The sequence below is a fragment of the Cyprinodon variegatus genome, unplaced genomic scaffold (genome assembly GCF_000732505.1).
Source record: "Cyprinodon variegatus isolate N-32 unplaced genomic scaffold, C_variegatus-1.0 Scaffold810, whole genome shotgun sequence".
In the NCBI taxonomy this organism is placed as follows: domain Eukaryota; kingdom Metazoa; phylum Chordata; class Actinopteri; order Cyprinodontiformes; family Cyprinodontidae; genus Cyprinodon; species Cyprinodon variegatus.
Genome location: NW_015151263.1, coordinates 142,282 through 159,016, shown reverse-complemented (window position 1 = coordinate 159,016; position 16,735 = coordinate 142,282). Strand labels below are relative to the sequence as shown.

General features: G+C 40.2%; 2 protein-coding genes across 5 annotated transcripts in view; one reads left to right on the top strand and one right to left on the bottom strand.

The window, feature by feature from the left end:
* Positions 1–5,450, top strand: part of n6amt1 (N-6 adenine-specific DNA methyltransferase 1 (putative)) — a 9,738-nt gene extending 4,288 nt beyond the window's left edge. Inside the window, exons 3-7 of the mRNA XM_015396646.1 lie at positions 603–693; positions 930–1,013; positions 1,092–1,233; positions 1,315–1,459; positions 5,225–5,450. Of these exons, the coding sequence (XP_015252132.1) occupies positions 603–693; positions 930–1,013; positions 1,092–1,233; positions 1,315–1,454 (457 nt within the window). The 3' untranslated portion in view covers positions 1,455–1,459; positions 5,225–5,450. The remainder of the gene's footprint in view (positions 1–602; positions 694–929; positions 1,014–1,091; positions 1,234–1,314; positions 1,460–5,224) is intronic.
* gart (phosphoribosylglycinamide formyltransferase, phosphoribosylglycinamide synthetase, phosphoribosylaminoimidazole synthetase) lies at positions 2,802–14,975 on the bottom strand. 4 transcript variants are annotated; one of them, XM_015396641.1, is made up of 23 exons: positions 14,906–14,975; positions 14,663–14,757; positions 13,762–13,911; positions 11,976–12,071; positions 11,724–11,898; positions 11,531–11,642; positions 9,581–9,649; positions 9,367–9,492; positions 9,205–9,292; positions 9,041–9,126; positions 7,022–7,190; positions 6,714–6,945; positions 6,545–6,639; positions 6,356–6,465; positions 6,050–6,248; positions 5,720–5,971; positions 5,498–5,650; positions 5,222–5,425; positions 4,991–5,140; positions 4,773–4,903; positions 3,873–4,014; positions 3,676–3,791; positions 2,802–3,260 (listed from the first exon to the last, which is right to left on the bottom strand). In XM_015396641.1, the coding sequence occupies exons 3-23, from the start codon at positions 13,904–13,906 to the stop codon at positions 3,069–3,071; spliced, it is 3,042 nt and encodes a 1,013-aa protein (XP_015252127.1). In that variant the 5' UTR covers positions 13,907–13,911; positions 14,663–14,757; positions 14,906–14,975; the 3' UTR covers positions 2,802–3,068. The 4 variants fall into 4 exon arrangements, with proteins under 4 accessions (XP_015252127.1, XP_015252129.1, XP_015252130.1 ...); XM_015396643.1 differs by lacking the exon at positions 14,906–14,975 and adding an exon at positions 14,012–14,095 and having other exon boundaries at positions 14,663–14,792; XM_015396644.1 differs by lacking the exon at positions 14,906–14,975 and adding an exon at positions 14,012–14,069 and having other exon boundaries at positions 14,663–14,736.
* Positions 14,976–16,735: the final 1,760 nt, after the last annotated feature.

Sequence of the window (16,735 nt, the reverse complement as noted above, 5' to 3'; positions counted from 1 at the left end):
ACCCAATTTTAATTTAGATATTCAGAAACTAGGGTACTTAGCTTTCAAATAACGTATTGCACATGTAATTTGGACTTACAGTTCCTCAGTTATGTACTTTTCCATTTGGGTATGCAAAATAGACTAGGATTATCGAAAATTAGGTGGATGTTGAGAGGTTAATGGGCTGTAGATGAATTCAAACACAGCTTATGATTTGTGAAAATGAAAAATAGCCTAATTTTTATGGCTTTTTAAGTATCTGGCCAACTTAGACCAGCTATTGTGGAGTTCTTTTATTGGGACTTGGTCTATGGTGGCTATTTTTATTTCACAAATCATGAACTGTGTTTGCATTTATCTATAGCCCCCAAAGAACATTTGAATCCAGGTTTGTAAAGCTGTTGTGGTTTTTACACAGGACAACATTAAACTTTCCCAAGAGAAAAAGATTGAGTGGAACAGCCCTTTAAATCCTAACTCAAAACAGAAGCTGGGAACAGGTTTCTAACTTCAGTCTCCTTACACTAAGCAAGCTCTTGTAATGATTTAACTCGGTGTTGAATTTAATTCAGAAGTGCTGAATTTGTGCAAACTTTTCTCATGATCCGTTTTCCTGCTAGATGTACTGATGTGAATCCAGCTGCAGCGCAGTGCACAGCCACAACCGCTTCCTGTAACCGGATCTCACTGCAGCCCGTCATCACAGACCTGGTGAGACTCGTATTACATTAATGTGAAAATAAAAATGACAAGAACCAGAAGCTCTGCACAGATTTAGCTCATAGAAAACTAATACTGGGGACTTCTGGTTAAACCTCAACTTTTATATAACAGAGACCAGAAACCTAAGGCCTTCATAATTTAAACAGAAATGTACTTATTTTATTAATTAAATTAAATAACGGATTTAAAAAGAGATTTTAAGTGGTTTAATTCTTGTCTTTCAGGTGGACAGTCTCCTGCCTCGGCTGTGTGGGAAGGTGGACGTCCTCCTCTTTAACCCTCCATATGTGGTCACTCCTTCAGAAGAGGTAGATCAGCTCTGGCCACTGCTCAGCAGGGTTTTTGCAGCTCCTAAGGTCTGAATGGAACCAGGTTTATCCTTCTAGGTGGGCAGCAGAGGTATAGAGGCTGCCTGGGCCGGCGGGGAACGAGGCAGAGAGGTCACCGACAGATTTCTTCCTCTGGTTGCTCAGCTGCTCTCCACTAAAGGCCTGTTTTACCTCATCACCATAGCTGAGAACAATCCAGGTTTGATTGACTTTTCTATGCAGTTATATGTGGGGAAAAAAAGACCTCTAGCAGATATTTAACCATTTCTCCATCTAACAGAGGAAATCATCGGGTTATTAGGCCAATTTGGACTGGAAGGAGGAACCTGCTTGTCTACCAGAGCTGGAAATGAAAGGCTGTCTGTCCTGCGCTTCCATAGAAACCAGCTGACCTGTTGCACCAGCACCACAGAGTCCTGAGAAAGGTAGGATTGTTCAACCTTAAACTGATTAGGCAGACTGGAACAGGGAAAGTATTGTTAATGCACTCATCTGGCATCTTTATGAGGTAAAACACCAGACTCTGTATGCTTCCATACAACTGATAAATTATTAGTCATGTTTTATTCAAACCAGCTGTAATGATGGATCAAATGAGAAAATAAAATATAGTACAAAACAGAATACCAAAAGTATAACTCAATAATATAAAGTGGAGTCAGTTAACTGACCAATCAGACAGATGATCACAACTTTCGCTCGCCATTGGTCATGTTTTAGGTACCAGATCTGATCGGGATCCTGCACATGCCAGTGATGTTACACTATATGATTGGCTGAATGTTGCCACATGACTTAATGTTGTGGTTGCCCAGGAAACGAAAACAATGCACCGTCTGTCCGTGTTCTGAGTTGGGAGCATCTGTAATGTTAGCAGGTTTAATGACCGATTAAGTTTTACTTGATTAATAGCTGAAAATTTTTTTGATGGTGAACAAAGTAATAACGAGACCACAATATAAAGGGGGAGAGCTGTGGCTAAAGCTACACTGCTTTTAAGTTTGTGTTAGCAACAACCAAAATATGTTTTATTTGTTTAAAATCTATAAAATTCATTTAAGGTGTTGAATTTGTCCTCCCCTGCCCTCAGATCTCAATAAAAAGAAGCAGAGTAATTTTGTGTCACATTGTTAAATGGCAATTCTCAGACAGTCTGAGAATAATTGCTTTCTTCTCTAAACTACTTGACATCCTTGATGAAACATAAAATAAGAAATATGGGTAATATGTTCGGACTCTGGAAGAGATTTTAGAAACAGGCGTAATACAGTTTGTCCGAATGGCTTTGCCATATGATGTCATCATAAGGCCCCCTAGCAGATCTGGTACCTACAACATAACTCCGCCTCCACGCACAGCATTATGGGATTTGCTTGTCTATTGACCATGGATGATCACTGCTTTTCAAGTCCAGTACTTTTTTATCCTCTATATAGTGATAAGGGCGGACATTCGGACACAGCCTCAGTGAATTTTCAGTCAGCTCCGTTGCTGTTAACAAGAAAATAATTATACTAGGAAAAGGATCAAAATTTTTGTTTTTTCCAAAGCAAGAAATCAGATTAGAAACTAAAGTAATGAAAAGTTATCAGTGGAGGATATTTTAAACAAAATCTAAGCAACGTCTAATACACTGTTAAATTTATACCAAATTAGAGATAAAACAACAGCTGTGCCCCTTCATTATTCAATTCTATTGAAAATATCCGTGTTGTACCTAATAAAGTGGCTACTGAGTGCATTGTAGAAATCAAAAGCTGAAGACGGGTGAAAATGTTTCCACATACTTTTAATCATGCAGTTACTCTGACATCATCACAAGTCCAACCAATCAGGCTTTGTTGCTGTGCAAATCTAAATGGAATGTAGTTTTTTTTTTTCTTAACAAGCCTCCATCATGTTCTACTGTAAACAAAACACACAGATCTTAATACTTTATGTAACGTTTAGAGACAGTGTCGGTTTCTACCAGTTATTTTAGATCTAATTAGGAAGGACGCGCTGCTAAACGACATCATCAGGGTTAAACCTGCTTTAGCTCTGTGGCTTCCAGACAACCTGTCCGTCCTCCCCCAGCTGCACGGCTCCACTGGCCACCAGCTCCATGGCGGCGGGGAAAGCTCGGTGCTCTGCTTCCCTGATTCGTTCTGACAGACTCTCCTCTGTGTCTCCGACCACCACTGGCACCGCCTCCTGGACAATAATGGCTCCTGCATCCACCTCCTCCTGAAAAAACAAAAGGCCTTTGATGCTACCAAGATCAATACACCAAAGTTATCGGTTTACTTTTTAACATGTTTGAGGTGGGAGTGTCATGGTCTGGAGATGCAGAAGAAGATGCGGTTGAAATGAGCTAAAGTCTAAGGGGGGAAATTTAAAGCCATTTTATGTTTTTTAAATAGGACTGTTCTAATTGGATATAATTTGAGTCTAAAGCCTTCTGCAGGATGTTTCAAGTCAGATGAGATTTAGTTAAATACATCTGCTTAGAGCCAGAAACTACTCTAGAAGTTGGATTACAAGCTAACGGGTCTATGACATCACAGAACATGGGAAATTTAGCAAAATCTTGTTCGAGTAGATCGTTTTACTGTCATATCTGGATTAATCTATGAGTGAAGGAGGAGACGCAGTAACTTACTGCCACGAAGTGAACGGTGCATCCAGCCAGCCTCACTCCCGCCTGCAGAGCCTGTTTCTGGGCATTCACACCTTTAAATGAGGGCAGCAGGGATGGGTGGATGTTCAGCAGTTTACCTGAACGGATGAAGAAAAAGCACACTGTAATTATGTCAAGGTTCATTTAAACAGAAAAAGGCTTTGTTTTTGTTCTTTTACCGGTCCATTTCTTGACAAATGTTCCAGTTAGGATCCTCATGAATCCAGCCAGACAGACCAGCTCCACTCCAAATTCCTCCAGCACGCGGTCGATGGTGCCATCAAACTCCGCTCGGCTCCCGTACAGCTTATGATCCACCACCTGGTATGGATCCAAACAAAGCGCTAAAATGATAAACGCCTAGCAGCAGTCGTTTTATTTTGTTATAATAGTAACTCAACCCTGGAAACCTTTGATACACAAATTCAGAGGAGCTGAAGAAACTATTAAAGTCATCACTGCTCGGCTTCTCATTGTGTTCAAGCTATAGCCAGGAAATATTCAATACCATTAAAATAATTTTTATAACATGTAAAATGCCTTTTCAAAAGAATCAAAGTTAAATGAATGTGCTGACAAAAACAAATTTATTAGCTCAAATATTTATTAGCTCAAATATAATCTTACAATAGTTTTCTGAGGTACTCTGCAAATAATATTTAGTATCGATTTTCCAATTTAATAAATCGACTTCTAAATGTTCTGCAGATACTATAAAATTCACATCTGATGTTGCTAAGTAATAGAGTGCTATAGATCAGGTGATGAGGCTAGCAACAGTCACCATAGAGACTAGATGGTTCTAACAGCTTTACTTTGTTGTCTGCATTACAAATTACAGAAATGTGTCTAATCATGCTGACAACCAGCTTAACAATCTAAATGAGCATATAAACTCTTTTGCAATTAATCTAATTTAACATTCTAGTTTGGTAGACAAGCTCAAGGCGTATGTCTCGAGCGCATATGGGGCAGGAAGAACTTCAATCAGAACTTATTGAGTTAAAGTTAAGTAGAATTTAAGAATTTATCAGCACTTAAAAAATAAAACATTGTTGTCTGGTGTTTAACAAACGTACCCGTGTCTGGATGCCAGCCAGAGACGCCCTCTTCAGACCCTGAACCCCAGGCCTGTTGGAGATGACCACCACAATCTCTGCTGAGCTGGAAGGCCGTCTGGCCCGCTCTATCAGGGCCTGCAGGTTTGTGCCTGGAAGGTCCAAACAGAAAAACGCTGAGATCAAACAAATCACAAAGAAATAAATTCCTTTAAAGATAAAGGTAATCTGACAGACACCTGTCCCAGAGATGAGAACCCCCACTCTCATCCTTTTACACGGTGTGATGCTGTTTCCAAGGCAACCACTACCCTCTGCCTCCAGTTGCCCGCCGGCAGATGCATTTAGCAGGCTCTGCTTCAGGTTGCGAACCACCACAGGTGACGCCCCTGTTGGATCCAAACAGTTGTTTTTTTTTTAACAGTGCTGCATTTCTAACCAATCAGAATCTCTAATCATTGTTTTCTTACCAGGTTGCTTGTGGACCAGTGAACCCACAATCCAGGCCTCTTCGTGGCCCTGAAGCTGCCGTAGGACCCTCTGAGCATCCGGCGGCGCCACCACCAGCACCGCCCCCAGGCCGCAGTTGAAGGTGCGGGCCATCTCCTCCTCGCTCAGACGGCCTTCCTTATGGAGCCAGGAGAAAACTGCAGGGATGCTCCACTTGGACGCATCTGAGCCACAGAAACAATTTTATTTAATTTCATTAAAGCATCATATCAAAGTATAGAGTGCTTTCATCTCACCTAACTCCACAGCCAGCTGCTTAGGGAGCACCCTGGGGATGTTTTCCAGGAGACCCCCACCAGTGATGTGTGCGTACGCTTTGATGGCGCCGCTGCGGAGGATCGGCAGCAGCAGGCGGCTGTAGATCTTAGTAGGAGTCAGCAACACCTCCCCTGGAAGCAACATACAGCTGAGCCGATTGCTGGATGCAGAAAACCGAAGTTTGGGAGCGAGTCACTCACCGACAGTCTGTCCCGCTTTACCAAACGGAGCAGGGGAGCTGTAACTCAAGGCGGCTCGCTCCAGAACTTTGCGGACCAGGCTGAAACCGTTGCTGTGAAGCCCAGAGGAGGCCACTCCGATCAGCAGATCCCCCTCCGCCACGTCGTCCAGCCGCGGCAGCAGGGTGCCCCGCTCTGTGGCGCCCACACAGAAACCAGCCAGGTCGTACTCCCCTGGAGGATAGACGCCTGGCATTTCTGCCGTCTCGCCTCCTGTTCAGAGTTCACAGACGTATAATCGATCAGCCTTTTGTTTGCACTTAGTGAGAGTCCAAGTGTCTATTATTTTACCCAGCAGGGCACAGCCAGCCATCTCACAGGCCTTTGCGATGCCGCCGACCACAGAGGCAGCAACCTCCACGTTAAGGGAGCCACAGGAGAAGTAGTCGAGGAAGAACAGCGGCTCTGCACCCTGAGCCAACACGTCGTTGACACACATGGCCACCAAATCCTGACCAAGGCTGCAATGCTGTCCACAAGCCTGAGCAATCTGGAAAACACAAACAGAACTAAATAAAAACCCAGCTTTCTTTCATTTTGTCATTTCCTGCACAGATAACTGATATAAGACGACAAAAGTATTTGCATGAAGCTAACCTTTAGCTTAGTCCCAACACCATCCGTCCCTGACACCAGGATCGGGTCCACAAACCCTGCTGCTTTTAAATCAAACAGACCAGCAAAGCCTCCCAGTTCTGCGTTACAGCCTGGTAGACAAGAGGAAACATCACCCTGATGCAAAACCACAGGTTTCTATGACTGTTCATGGAGGAGGGAGATGGTTACCGGGGCGGGAGGTGGATTTGGCCAGAGGCTTTATCATCTCCACCAGCTGGTTCCCAGCAGCGATGTCCACTCCACTGGCCTTATAGCTGAGGCTCCTGTTGGAGATTGAAAGTGAAAAATCGAACAGATAATAAAAACCTGCTGATTTGGACCATTTTTTTGTACAAACCTGCCCTGGTTCAGATGAGCGATGGCCCGGTGGGCGATGTCTCGCCTGTACACGGCACCTGGGAAGCCGACGGTTGCCACACCCTGATTGGCCGCCTGCAGAGCGGCCTCTAAGGTGGACCTCACCGCCGTCACGGTCAAGACTCTGCCTCCGCTCGATACAACGCCCCCGTCCTTCAGGGCGGTGCCTGCGTGGAACACCTGCAGACCCAAATCCTCCACCTGGGACAGACCTGAAGGAGAACAGAGGCTCTAAACACAAGAAACTAAATCTGAGATAAATTTAAATAAAACCCCCCTGAGCTGCACCTGTGATCTCCACTCCTTTCTTGTAGGAACCTGGGTATCCAGCACTGGCCATCACCACGGTGACCGCAGAGCTGTCCTGCCGCCACACGGGGGTGTTGGAGGCCAGTTTACCGCTCATGGTGTTCATGATCACTTCATAGAGGTCGCTCTGCAGCAGAGGCAGCAGAACCTAAAACAGTAACCGTGTTAATACAGCAATGAATATATATTTAACATATTTTTAAACTAAGACCTCACACATGCAAAACGTGTTAGAGCATCTACACTTGTATTAGAGCAGCTCCTGATACTTCTGGAGTATGGGTGACACTTGGCTGCAGTTTTCAGGGACCAGGAACCTCAGCTCTCAAGTTTGTATCAGAAAGTTCTGCAGTGTTACTGGTAATTCTAGTTTACAGCTCAGTGTGATTTGATTGCAGTAACACTGTTCACAGTAACATTTATATTTTTTCTGCACACTCTGCATAAATATTCTCCATGACCGGATCAGGCCAGTTAGTGAATGCTTGGTCAACAACTGAAAACCCAAGTGTTCAAAGTAACGAATTAAACTACTTAAAACTCATATTTTTGTAAAAACTGCTGCATTAAATGATCCGAAAAAATGAAGACAAGTTATACTACTTCAACACAGTCTGAATTATATTTCTTAAACATAACTTAAAAAGAAAATACTTGAACACGTGACACTAAGGCTACAGCGTTTATACAGGGATGAGGAGATCTAATTTAATGCCAATAGAAATGTGTGTTTTGACTTCGTTCACGGCTGTATACAATAGTCAATTATAGGTTCCTCTATCCTTCTAAACAAAACAATGTTCTTGTAGTCAACATAAATTGTGAACAGCAATGTTTTTGTTCCATCAAGTGTTTGTACTTCTCAATGCCTCCGGACGTTGAAATTGATGCTTTTTAATGCCGTTTAAGGCCTTGATTTTCAGAGAATCTATTTAATTACTTTTAATGACCCACGGAGACCCTGGAATATTAGCTTATTAGCTAGTATGTGTCGCTAATGCTATATGATGACGTCATTAGAAGGGGCAGGGCCCCTAACAGATCTGGTGCCCACAAATGAACGTCTCAAAAACCTGCATGAGGCCTTTACTCACAGATGTCGTTTGGCTCGCTGTCACTCCTCCTCTCATCCTGCTTTTAGTTTTCTTTTACTGTTTTCTGCTCTCTTTAACACTTAGCACTCTGTAACTCTGTATTTCTTTGCTGCCTGACAGTTGTTTGATGCCTCCACTGTGTTGACCAACGCCATCATAACTCCACCTCAAATGTGTGCAAACTTTTCTGACTTTAGATCCACTCTGTTCTGGACAGCAACTCTCCATTTGTAGCATCCTCCTGTGGTGTGATAGAAGGATGACCCCAGTGAGGTCACTGGCTTTACAAAAAACTGCCACCCTCTGCTGTTGCATTTGTATAGCGACCCCAGACAACTGTCAGCCTGTATAATTGGTTACACCCCAATTATAAAACGCCACATTTTCACCTAGTTTTTAATGAAAATACCTTGTCTTATATTCAGGCCAATACGGTAATATATAAATAAATACATTTAAATGTAGGAATTGTACTGTTTTATATTTAATTAATGGAATAAAAAAGTACATCAACATCAATGCCACCAGATTTTTCCATTCAACTTGGTCTGAGTTAATAAACTTGAATGGTTTTAAGGCAACCGGTTTGCTCGAATCATTTCGTACAACTAATTATAAAGTTTTACAGTGAGTGGTTCCCTCTGTGCAAAACAGATCAGCTAGCAGACCCGGTCGAGTCCATTAATGTCAGCTCAGGTGCTGCCATATGTACAACCTGGTTTAATAGATAAATGAACTAGAAGGTCAAATTTTAGCATCAAATTCAGAATATGTTGAAGAGGTGCAGATCATTTTCATACCAAGTAAAATTGGCCTCAGTTTGAGCTTATTTTATTTACTACCTGTAGGAACCTTGATCTAATAATAGAGGATGATTGAAGCCAAGCAGCACAACAACGCCCACCTGGCATTCTGGGTCTCCGAAGCGACAGTTAAACTCCAGGACCTTCGGCCCCTGCTTGGTCAGCATCAGACCTGCGTACAGAACACCTGAAAAAAACAAAACAAGCATTAGATATTGAATATAAGGACGTTACTTAACATGTTGGATGAAAGAGAAACTCTTGCCCTTATAAGGAGTTCCTTCCTCTCTCATTCCATCCACAGTCTTCTGCAGGATCGTCTCTCTGATCTGCTGCAGCAGCTCCTGACTCACCTGTGGGGAATAAACTAACATTTAGTCTACTGTATTGAACTACTGTAGTGAACTATTGATGGTGATCCTCCTACTTGCGGGGTGGGGCAGTAGGCTCCCATTCCGCCCGTGTTTGGCCCCTGGTCTCCATCATGAAGGCGTTTGTGATCCTGAGCGGGAGGCATTGGCGCCACCGAGGTTCCGTCGCTAAAGCACAAACACTGCAAAAAAAAACAACAAAAAAACGACATGAAGCGGTCGGCATCATCGTGATTCCAGCAAAGGTCAATGACGGACAGATCAACTCACCGACACCTCCTCTCCTTCCAGAAGCTCCTCAACCACCACTGTTTCTCCTGCGGACCCAAAGGCTCTGTCCTAGAATGAAGCACAGCTGTGATGATATCCGTTATCCATGATTGATTTTAGAGCCTTTAAAAAGAAAATGGCTTCTTGTTTTTTAATTAGATTTAAAAAAAGAATCCCTCCAATTTAAATCAAATCTCTGTCTGTTATAAAACTGAAGTTTTTTGTTTTTCACAGGTAACTTTGTTGTTGTAAAAATGAACATATTTATTTGAGCTTCATGCTAAAGACAGGAAGACCCTTAACCCCAAACTGCTCCCTAAGGGCATGGGTTAAATGCAGAGGTAAATTTCTCCAAAGTGAGATCAATAAAGTTCATTATTATTATAATTATCTCAGAATATTTAACCAGTTATAAAGCCCTTTGGACGCTAGGTGGCGCTTGTTTGGAGCTCTTTTACAAAATGCAAGCAGCAAATGAAAGGAAAGACTTTGGCATCACAAGCTTAACATAGAAGAGGAAAAAATTACAAAAGATTAGGAAATATAAAAAAAGGACTTTAAGTCAGGATGGAAAATGTTTGTTTTGAATTTCAAATAAATTTTAAATAAATTTATTTAACTCCTTTTTCTTGTTTACTATAATTTAAGGTTCTTGTATTTGATCCATGTTCACTTTTGTTAAATTACTAAATGTATGATATCAAACAATAAAAAGAAAATTTCTAAAATCTGAAGTTTAAGCACAATTATTGAAATTTTAAGTAAAAAAATACTTTTTTTATGTTTAGCAAAAATTAACAAATATTTCAATAATCAATTCATATAAATAAAATGTTATATCTTTGACACATTTTGAGTCCTGTATTATTTCTTTAATTACAAATTAATGTGAAGTTTTATGGACCAGTGGTCATGCTCCTGGTTCTCCTTTGCATGTTTATTAACGTGTCCCTTTATATCTGGTGCAGCCCGAGAATCACAAAGTTATGGGATATGGAGAATAGCTGCCTAGCTTTCTAAGCGTCGTGTACATTAAACCAAAGAGTTCGATTTTTTTTTTAAATAAAAAAACCCCACACAACAATGAGTCTCATAAATTATGATAATCCCACGCAAAAAAATTATATGTACTGCAAATACATAGAAATATAGTATAAAACACAATTTACAGGACACGTTTCTGAAATGTAATCTGATTTTTGCAGCTAATTCAATTAAATTCAGTTTGTTTATATCGCACCAATTCACAACGCGTCATCTCAAGGCAACAGAGTCGTTTTTAATTGAAGGAAAACCAGTTGAATGCATTAACTCGAAGGGAATCGCTCACACCGAGCATGCTTATAGCGACAGTGGAGAGGAAAAACTCCCTTTTAACAGGAGAAAACCTCCATCAGGCTCAGCATGAGCAGCTATCTGCTGAGACCGACTGGGCTTCAAGGAGACAGAAGCAGGGATACAAAAGGCCAGTTAGAGCCTCATGGGAGTCATAACCTATTTTACATAAACAAATCTTCCAATCTTTGACTTTAAAGTCATGTTTGATCAGTTTTAAGAGAAAAGAAAATATCCAGTTGAGCTCTTTCAGACCCCCTTTTCATGCTCACCTCTTCTTTTGTTTGCGAGGGTGCAGAAGAAAATTAGCGCATCCATCAGCTGTAGTGTAAGCACTATTTGAATAGTGCTGGCAGTTAGGAAGGAGCTAGGACTAAGAAGCAGGACGCCTACCGGCGTCATTTAGCATAGGGACCTCCTGACATCACTAACCGGAACTAGAAATTATGCAGGCACGAAGAAAGAACAGCACTGATGATAAAGAATAATGGCCGGTTACATGGAGAGAAAAAGAACAGAGTACAGTAGTCTGCCTCCAATAAAATTGGCTAATATTTATTTCCAGTCCAACTGCAGTGGTGATTATCTTGGATTAATGGTTTAATCGCCCTCTACCTTCATGATGTCCATGACGGCCTGGCAGGCTTCCTCCTGATCTCCAGCGACGATTACTCCTTTCCCCGCTGCCAGACCGCTGGCCTTCACCACCAGAGCTGGGAAATTGGCACTGGAGAGGCAACAAAAAAGGATTTACAACCCAGATTTTAGCCCTGTGCGTTAAGAACACCACCCAAAGCTCAAAACCGACCTGCGGATGTAGCTGCAGGCCTCCTGTGGGTCTGTAAAGGAGCCGTAACGAGCTGTAGGGATGCCGTGACGCTCCATGAAGGCCTTTGAGAAGCTCTTACTGGCCTCCAGCTGAGCCGCTTTAGCAGAGGGTCCAAAACACGCCACCCCTGCAGCCGTCAGGTCGTCCACCATACCTGAAGAGACACTACAAGTTAGGAACACTGAAAGATTTTCATCCTAGAGTGAAAAACTGATATGAAGACGACTTTACCTGCTGCCAGAGGAGCTTCAGGTCCAACTACAACCAAACCAACATGGTGGTCCTTACAGAACTGAGCCAGGATGGCATGGTTACTCACAGAGACCTCTGCAGAGACACAAAGCCAAAGTGTTGCTTTTGACTGAGTTCAAGATGATGAACTTGGATCCATCAGGATTTTTATTTAGAAGTTTTATATTTCTTGAACATTAAAGCTTTTAACCTCTTAATATTTAACCGATTACCGGTTTTATATGTTTACATTAAAAACAGCAGTACGCTTGAAAATAACACCGGTTGACTTTTACCAACATAGACAAGTTGAAAATCCTTAGAAAGCGTGTTAAATTTAAAATAAAGCTTGACTTCCTACCTTTGAAGTGATCCTGAGATCATATAAAGTCAGTTTTTACCATCAGAAAAGTTCAATCCTTATAGCTAATCCTAACAGTCTTGCTAATTACTTTAGCTTCCACAAACATTTCTGGTCTATCTTTGGTATGTTTGTTTTCCGCACCTTCCAGTCTACAAATCAAAAGTATCCCCGACAATTTCGGTTGAGATTTGACGCCGGGACAGCCCTCGAACGCGCTCCCTCTTAGCCGCCATCTTTACGCATGATTCCCTTCAAATTATGGCTCATAAAGTCCAGCTGCTATTGGTTAGGTCCAGGTGCAATATATGGCTCTCTAGCCAATGAAATCACCTTTAAAACAAGGCTAAACATGGCTAATTTGAATAGTCCAGCCCAGATATATTGCTGGTTGTAAAGGCACAGAGGCAGATTCGATCCAGGAACATTGAACACTGTTAGATAATTAGATGGAAAGTTAGAAAAAAAAAAAATATATATATATGCTTCAAAAATGTTTTGTGGCCATCAAAATGCTCCAAATGCTTTTACATCGCTTTAAAAAAAGAGAAGAGTTGGACAACACTCTGATCCAGGGAACCATGGTTAAATATGTGAAGTGATTTCTTAATGCGGCGCAGCAGATCCGCAACACAAAACAGACGTGGGCTAGCTTTAATTTTCTGTAGCCTATGCAGTTATCTTCTATGTTTTTGTTCAATTAAACCGTTTGTTTCAAACTTTATTTTCAGATTTGTTAAAAAAAAATGAACCAGTGGCATAGCAGAGCTGACGCACAGTACATAAGTTATATAGGCTACCAGAGTTATGTCTGCGCACAGCGCAGTATACTGTAAATAAACTTGCATGATACTGTAATAAAACTCAGTAAATGCAGAAGCTATCCGTTTCATTTCATTTTTCTCATTGAAAAACCACATAAATTGCATTTAGATGATATTCTAAATTAAAAATAAGTGAAATAACGGTAAATTCGGTTTTAGTAATCAACCGCTTATAGTGTTCAAATTGGCTCTGGACCAAGGTGATCACTATAAGCAGATTCCACTCACCTAGAGGTGTGAAATTTTCTGCAGTTGTTGACATAATGCAGAATTCATGTAAAATAGTCTTTGTTACCGCTATTCAAAAAAATAAAAAAGAATGTTTTTTTCGAGAAGAAAAAACCCCAGCTATGAGTCATGTTTGAACTTTATTTCACACCATTTTAATTTATATTTTAAGAAACTAGAAGAATTTGGGCTTACAGTTCCTTAGTTAATTTCTTATCCAGTTGGGTATGCAAAAAGGCGCCGTTTACTTAAAATGAGGTGGATGTTACAAGGTTAAAAAGCTTTGTTTGTTCTAATTGAATGTGTCAATTTTCTGTTTGATGGCTTCTGATCCACAACAAAAACAATAATGCAAAACGGTTTGCATGTTTACCAGAGTTGCTGATCTTCCCACAGTTGGCCGTTCCTGCGTTACCCGGAACCACAAGAACCTGCTGAACCTGGGGCGACTGGGCCAACTTCCAGGCCAGCGCGTGCTCCCGTCCGCCACCTCCGACCACCAGCACTCGCTCCGCCATTGCAACTGGGAAAAGGAAACTCAAAACTTATCATACAGATTCATTCTAAAGACAGATTCTCGCTCCATATGTGAAGTCACCATATAATTGCATGCAAATGCTGACCTATACGCGTATAAGGAGGGGGCAGTTTACTGAGCTGGAGAAAAGCGCTGACCTTTTCCTGAGGAATGGGGGGTACTATATTATCTGGTGAAATCATGCAAACAGGGATGCAATCAGCCGGAACAAAAACACACGTCAACTATTGGATCAAAAGGTGGGTAGAGATTTGCATTGACAAACAAACATTTAATCAGTGGACTAAATCTGCACAGATCTGCAACTGTGTGCAGAAAAGCCAAGATTACTGTCTAAATAAAAGAACCGACTAATCACTGGGACTGAGATGCAACACAAAGAGTTGAGTGTTGGACTCTGGCTGCACATGTTTAACTATTAGCCAAATCAGTTCCTTTGATTGGAGTCACTCTGCTCATGTGACCCCCATGCCACTATGGAGAAAAATGCATGACAAATATGAAGCTTTAGGGAAACTAAGAATGAAAGATATATATACAGATTTTATGCATCTCTATTGTTTTTACTTAATGAATTAAAATGCATCCTTTTTTTTTATATTTTACTATAATTACCAGCTTATTTATCTAGAAAATTAAAAAAAACTCTTTTCCATCTGCTCATTAATTCCTAATGTTTATTTTTAAATGATTTTAGCAGCAATGACACAAAAAGAAAGCAGCAAGAGAAACTAACCTGTCAGTGTTTGTGTAAAGCAGGAATTAGTCGGAGCCCAAGTTCACTGATGTGAAGTCTGTGTTGTCTGCGGGTGGACTGACCCTGCGTGGGGGCTGCAGAGGGGAAAATACCACGCATCACATAACACGAACACGCACCACGTGAATTCAGTGATGCACGGCGACAGAAAGATAGAAGTTAGCAATAAAACCCGAAAAGAGGAGAAATACTGGGTAGATTGACAACACGTGTGCTCCTTACCTTCTCCAGGGCGCAGAATGATTGGAAGCAAACTTTTTGGGATGTTTCAACTTCCTTTTGGGAGTGAACGCGCAATGCCTCATGGGAGATGAAGTTCTTAAGCCGCAACGAGCTGCTAGCTAAAGTAAATACATAACAGAAACAGTTCCATGTATGTTTACTTAAAAAAAAAAAAAGTTTAGTAGCAAAAAAATGTGATTCAAGTTAAATTATCAAGAACAACACACTAGTTTTAACATATCTAAAACACACGGAATAAAATACCTTTGGTTTTCACACATTAAGATTAAAAATTATTTCATAATGCTGGGAACCAATTCCATCACATAATTGTATGTCTAAACGTGATTTTCACAAATTAAATCACCCTAAAAAATTATTTCTCAGTGGGAAAGTACCCCTTTTACACAATTTAAACATCAGATTTTTACTTCTTGCTTAATACAGATATTTTGAAATAGTTTTTTCTGATATAAGAACCATTTCTTGTTACTCTACTGAATTAAAGAAAACCTTTAGGGAATCCTCAGGGAGCATTTTAGATGCAATAATTTACATTTGGTGTAAATTACATATGGTGGCAATTGTAAATTATAAATGCAAAATGTATTTCAATATCCTACATATTATTTCTATTTTAATCAAATATATATATATATAGAGATAGATAGATAGATAGATAGATAGATAGATAGATAGATAGATATATCTATATCTATCTATAGATATATGTATCTATATATTTATAGATATATATCTATATATAGAGATATAGATATATATAGAGATATATCTATATCTCTCTATATATAGATATATAGAGAGATATAGATATATATCCTAAATCTAAATGTTAAAATTGAAATCTAAACATATCTTTATTCCAAATGCTATATTTAAACACATAAATGTCAAATCTAAAAATAAATCTATACATCTAAATCTCAATACAACTTTAATACATTTTTTTCCATCATATCTAAGCATATGCCTGTAATACAAATGTTTAATCTAGAACATGCATCTTTTATCTATGTGTGTTGAATGTATACTTTAAATCTAAATATATATCTTGTAAACTAAATAAAAAAAAGGCATTTTTGAAGGATCCCGCCCACCTCCCCTTCTCATTGGTGTTCCAGCATGCTGGGGCCGTGGCCACACATTATGCCATTAAAGAGGTATGTTCAATTAGCATATCTTCAAAAGATTTAAGTCTGAGATAAAAGATTGAGACCAACTTTTGTGTTCCCTAATAATATGGAGGGAACAGTCTTTGGTGGTTCTAAGAAAACAGAGTTTTTACTTTTTTAAATTACTCTGAAGGACCCTTTAGGGAATGTATCCTGAAAGTGTAAATTTTTAAATTCTGAAAAAGAGCTCTGGTAAAAGCCGCAGGAAATCTTTTTAGTGTTTTCTGAAGGTCCTTTAAATACTCAGGTCAGAAATGTTCCTGGTATTTTTCTAGAAAAACACAATTTAACCTTTGATAAATCTTTCTCAATTGTATCCTGAAGGCTTCCTAAAGGTCACATTAAAACAGGTCAGCCTTTAGAGAACCTTCCCTAATAGTTTTATAGAAACACACTGAACTAATCATGTGAGAATCTCAAAGGATCACTGTCTAAAGGTTACAAAGTCAAACCTTTTGAAAGTAGATCCCTGAAGGTTCTCTACATGCTTCACTGCAGCATTTGTGATGAACCCCAAGGAAACCAATGGAAAACATTCACCATTTCTAGATCATTCTTAGTTTAAACCAAGAAATCTTTGAGGAATATGTTTAATCCTCTTTGCTGAGGTCATGATTTGTTGTTTTAATATACCCAC

Bases quoted from the DNA above. Each gene is read 5' to 3' on its own strand.
- gart (XM_015396641.1), bottom strand. From the start codon at position 13,906: ATGGCGGAGCGAGTGCTGGTGGTCGGAGGTGGCGGACGGGAGCACGCG. The intron at 11,643-11,723 runs GTCGGTTTTGAG...TTGCCTCTCCAG, and splicing joins GCCTGCAGCTACATCCGCAG to TGCCAATTTCCCAGCTCTGG. The intron at 6,946-7,021 runs GTGCAGCTCAGG...GTTCTCCTTCAG, and splicing joins GAAAGGAGTGGAGATCACAG to GTCTGTCCCAGGTGGAGGAT.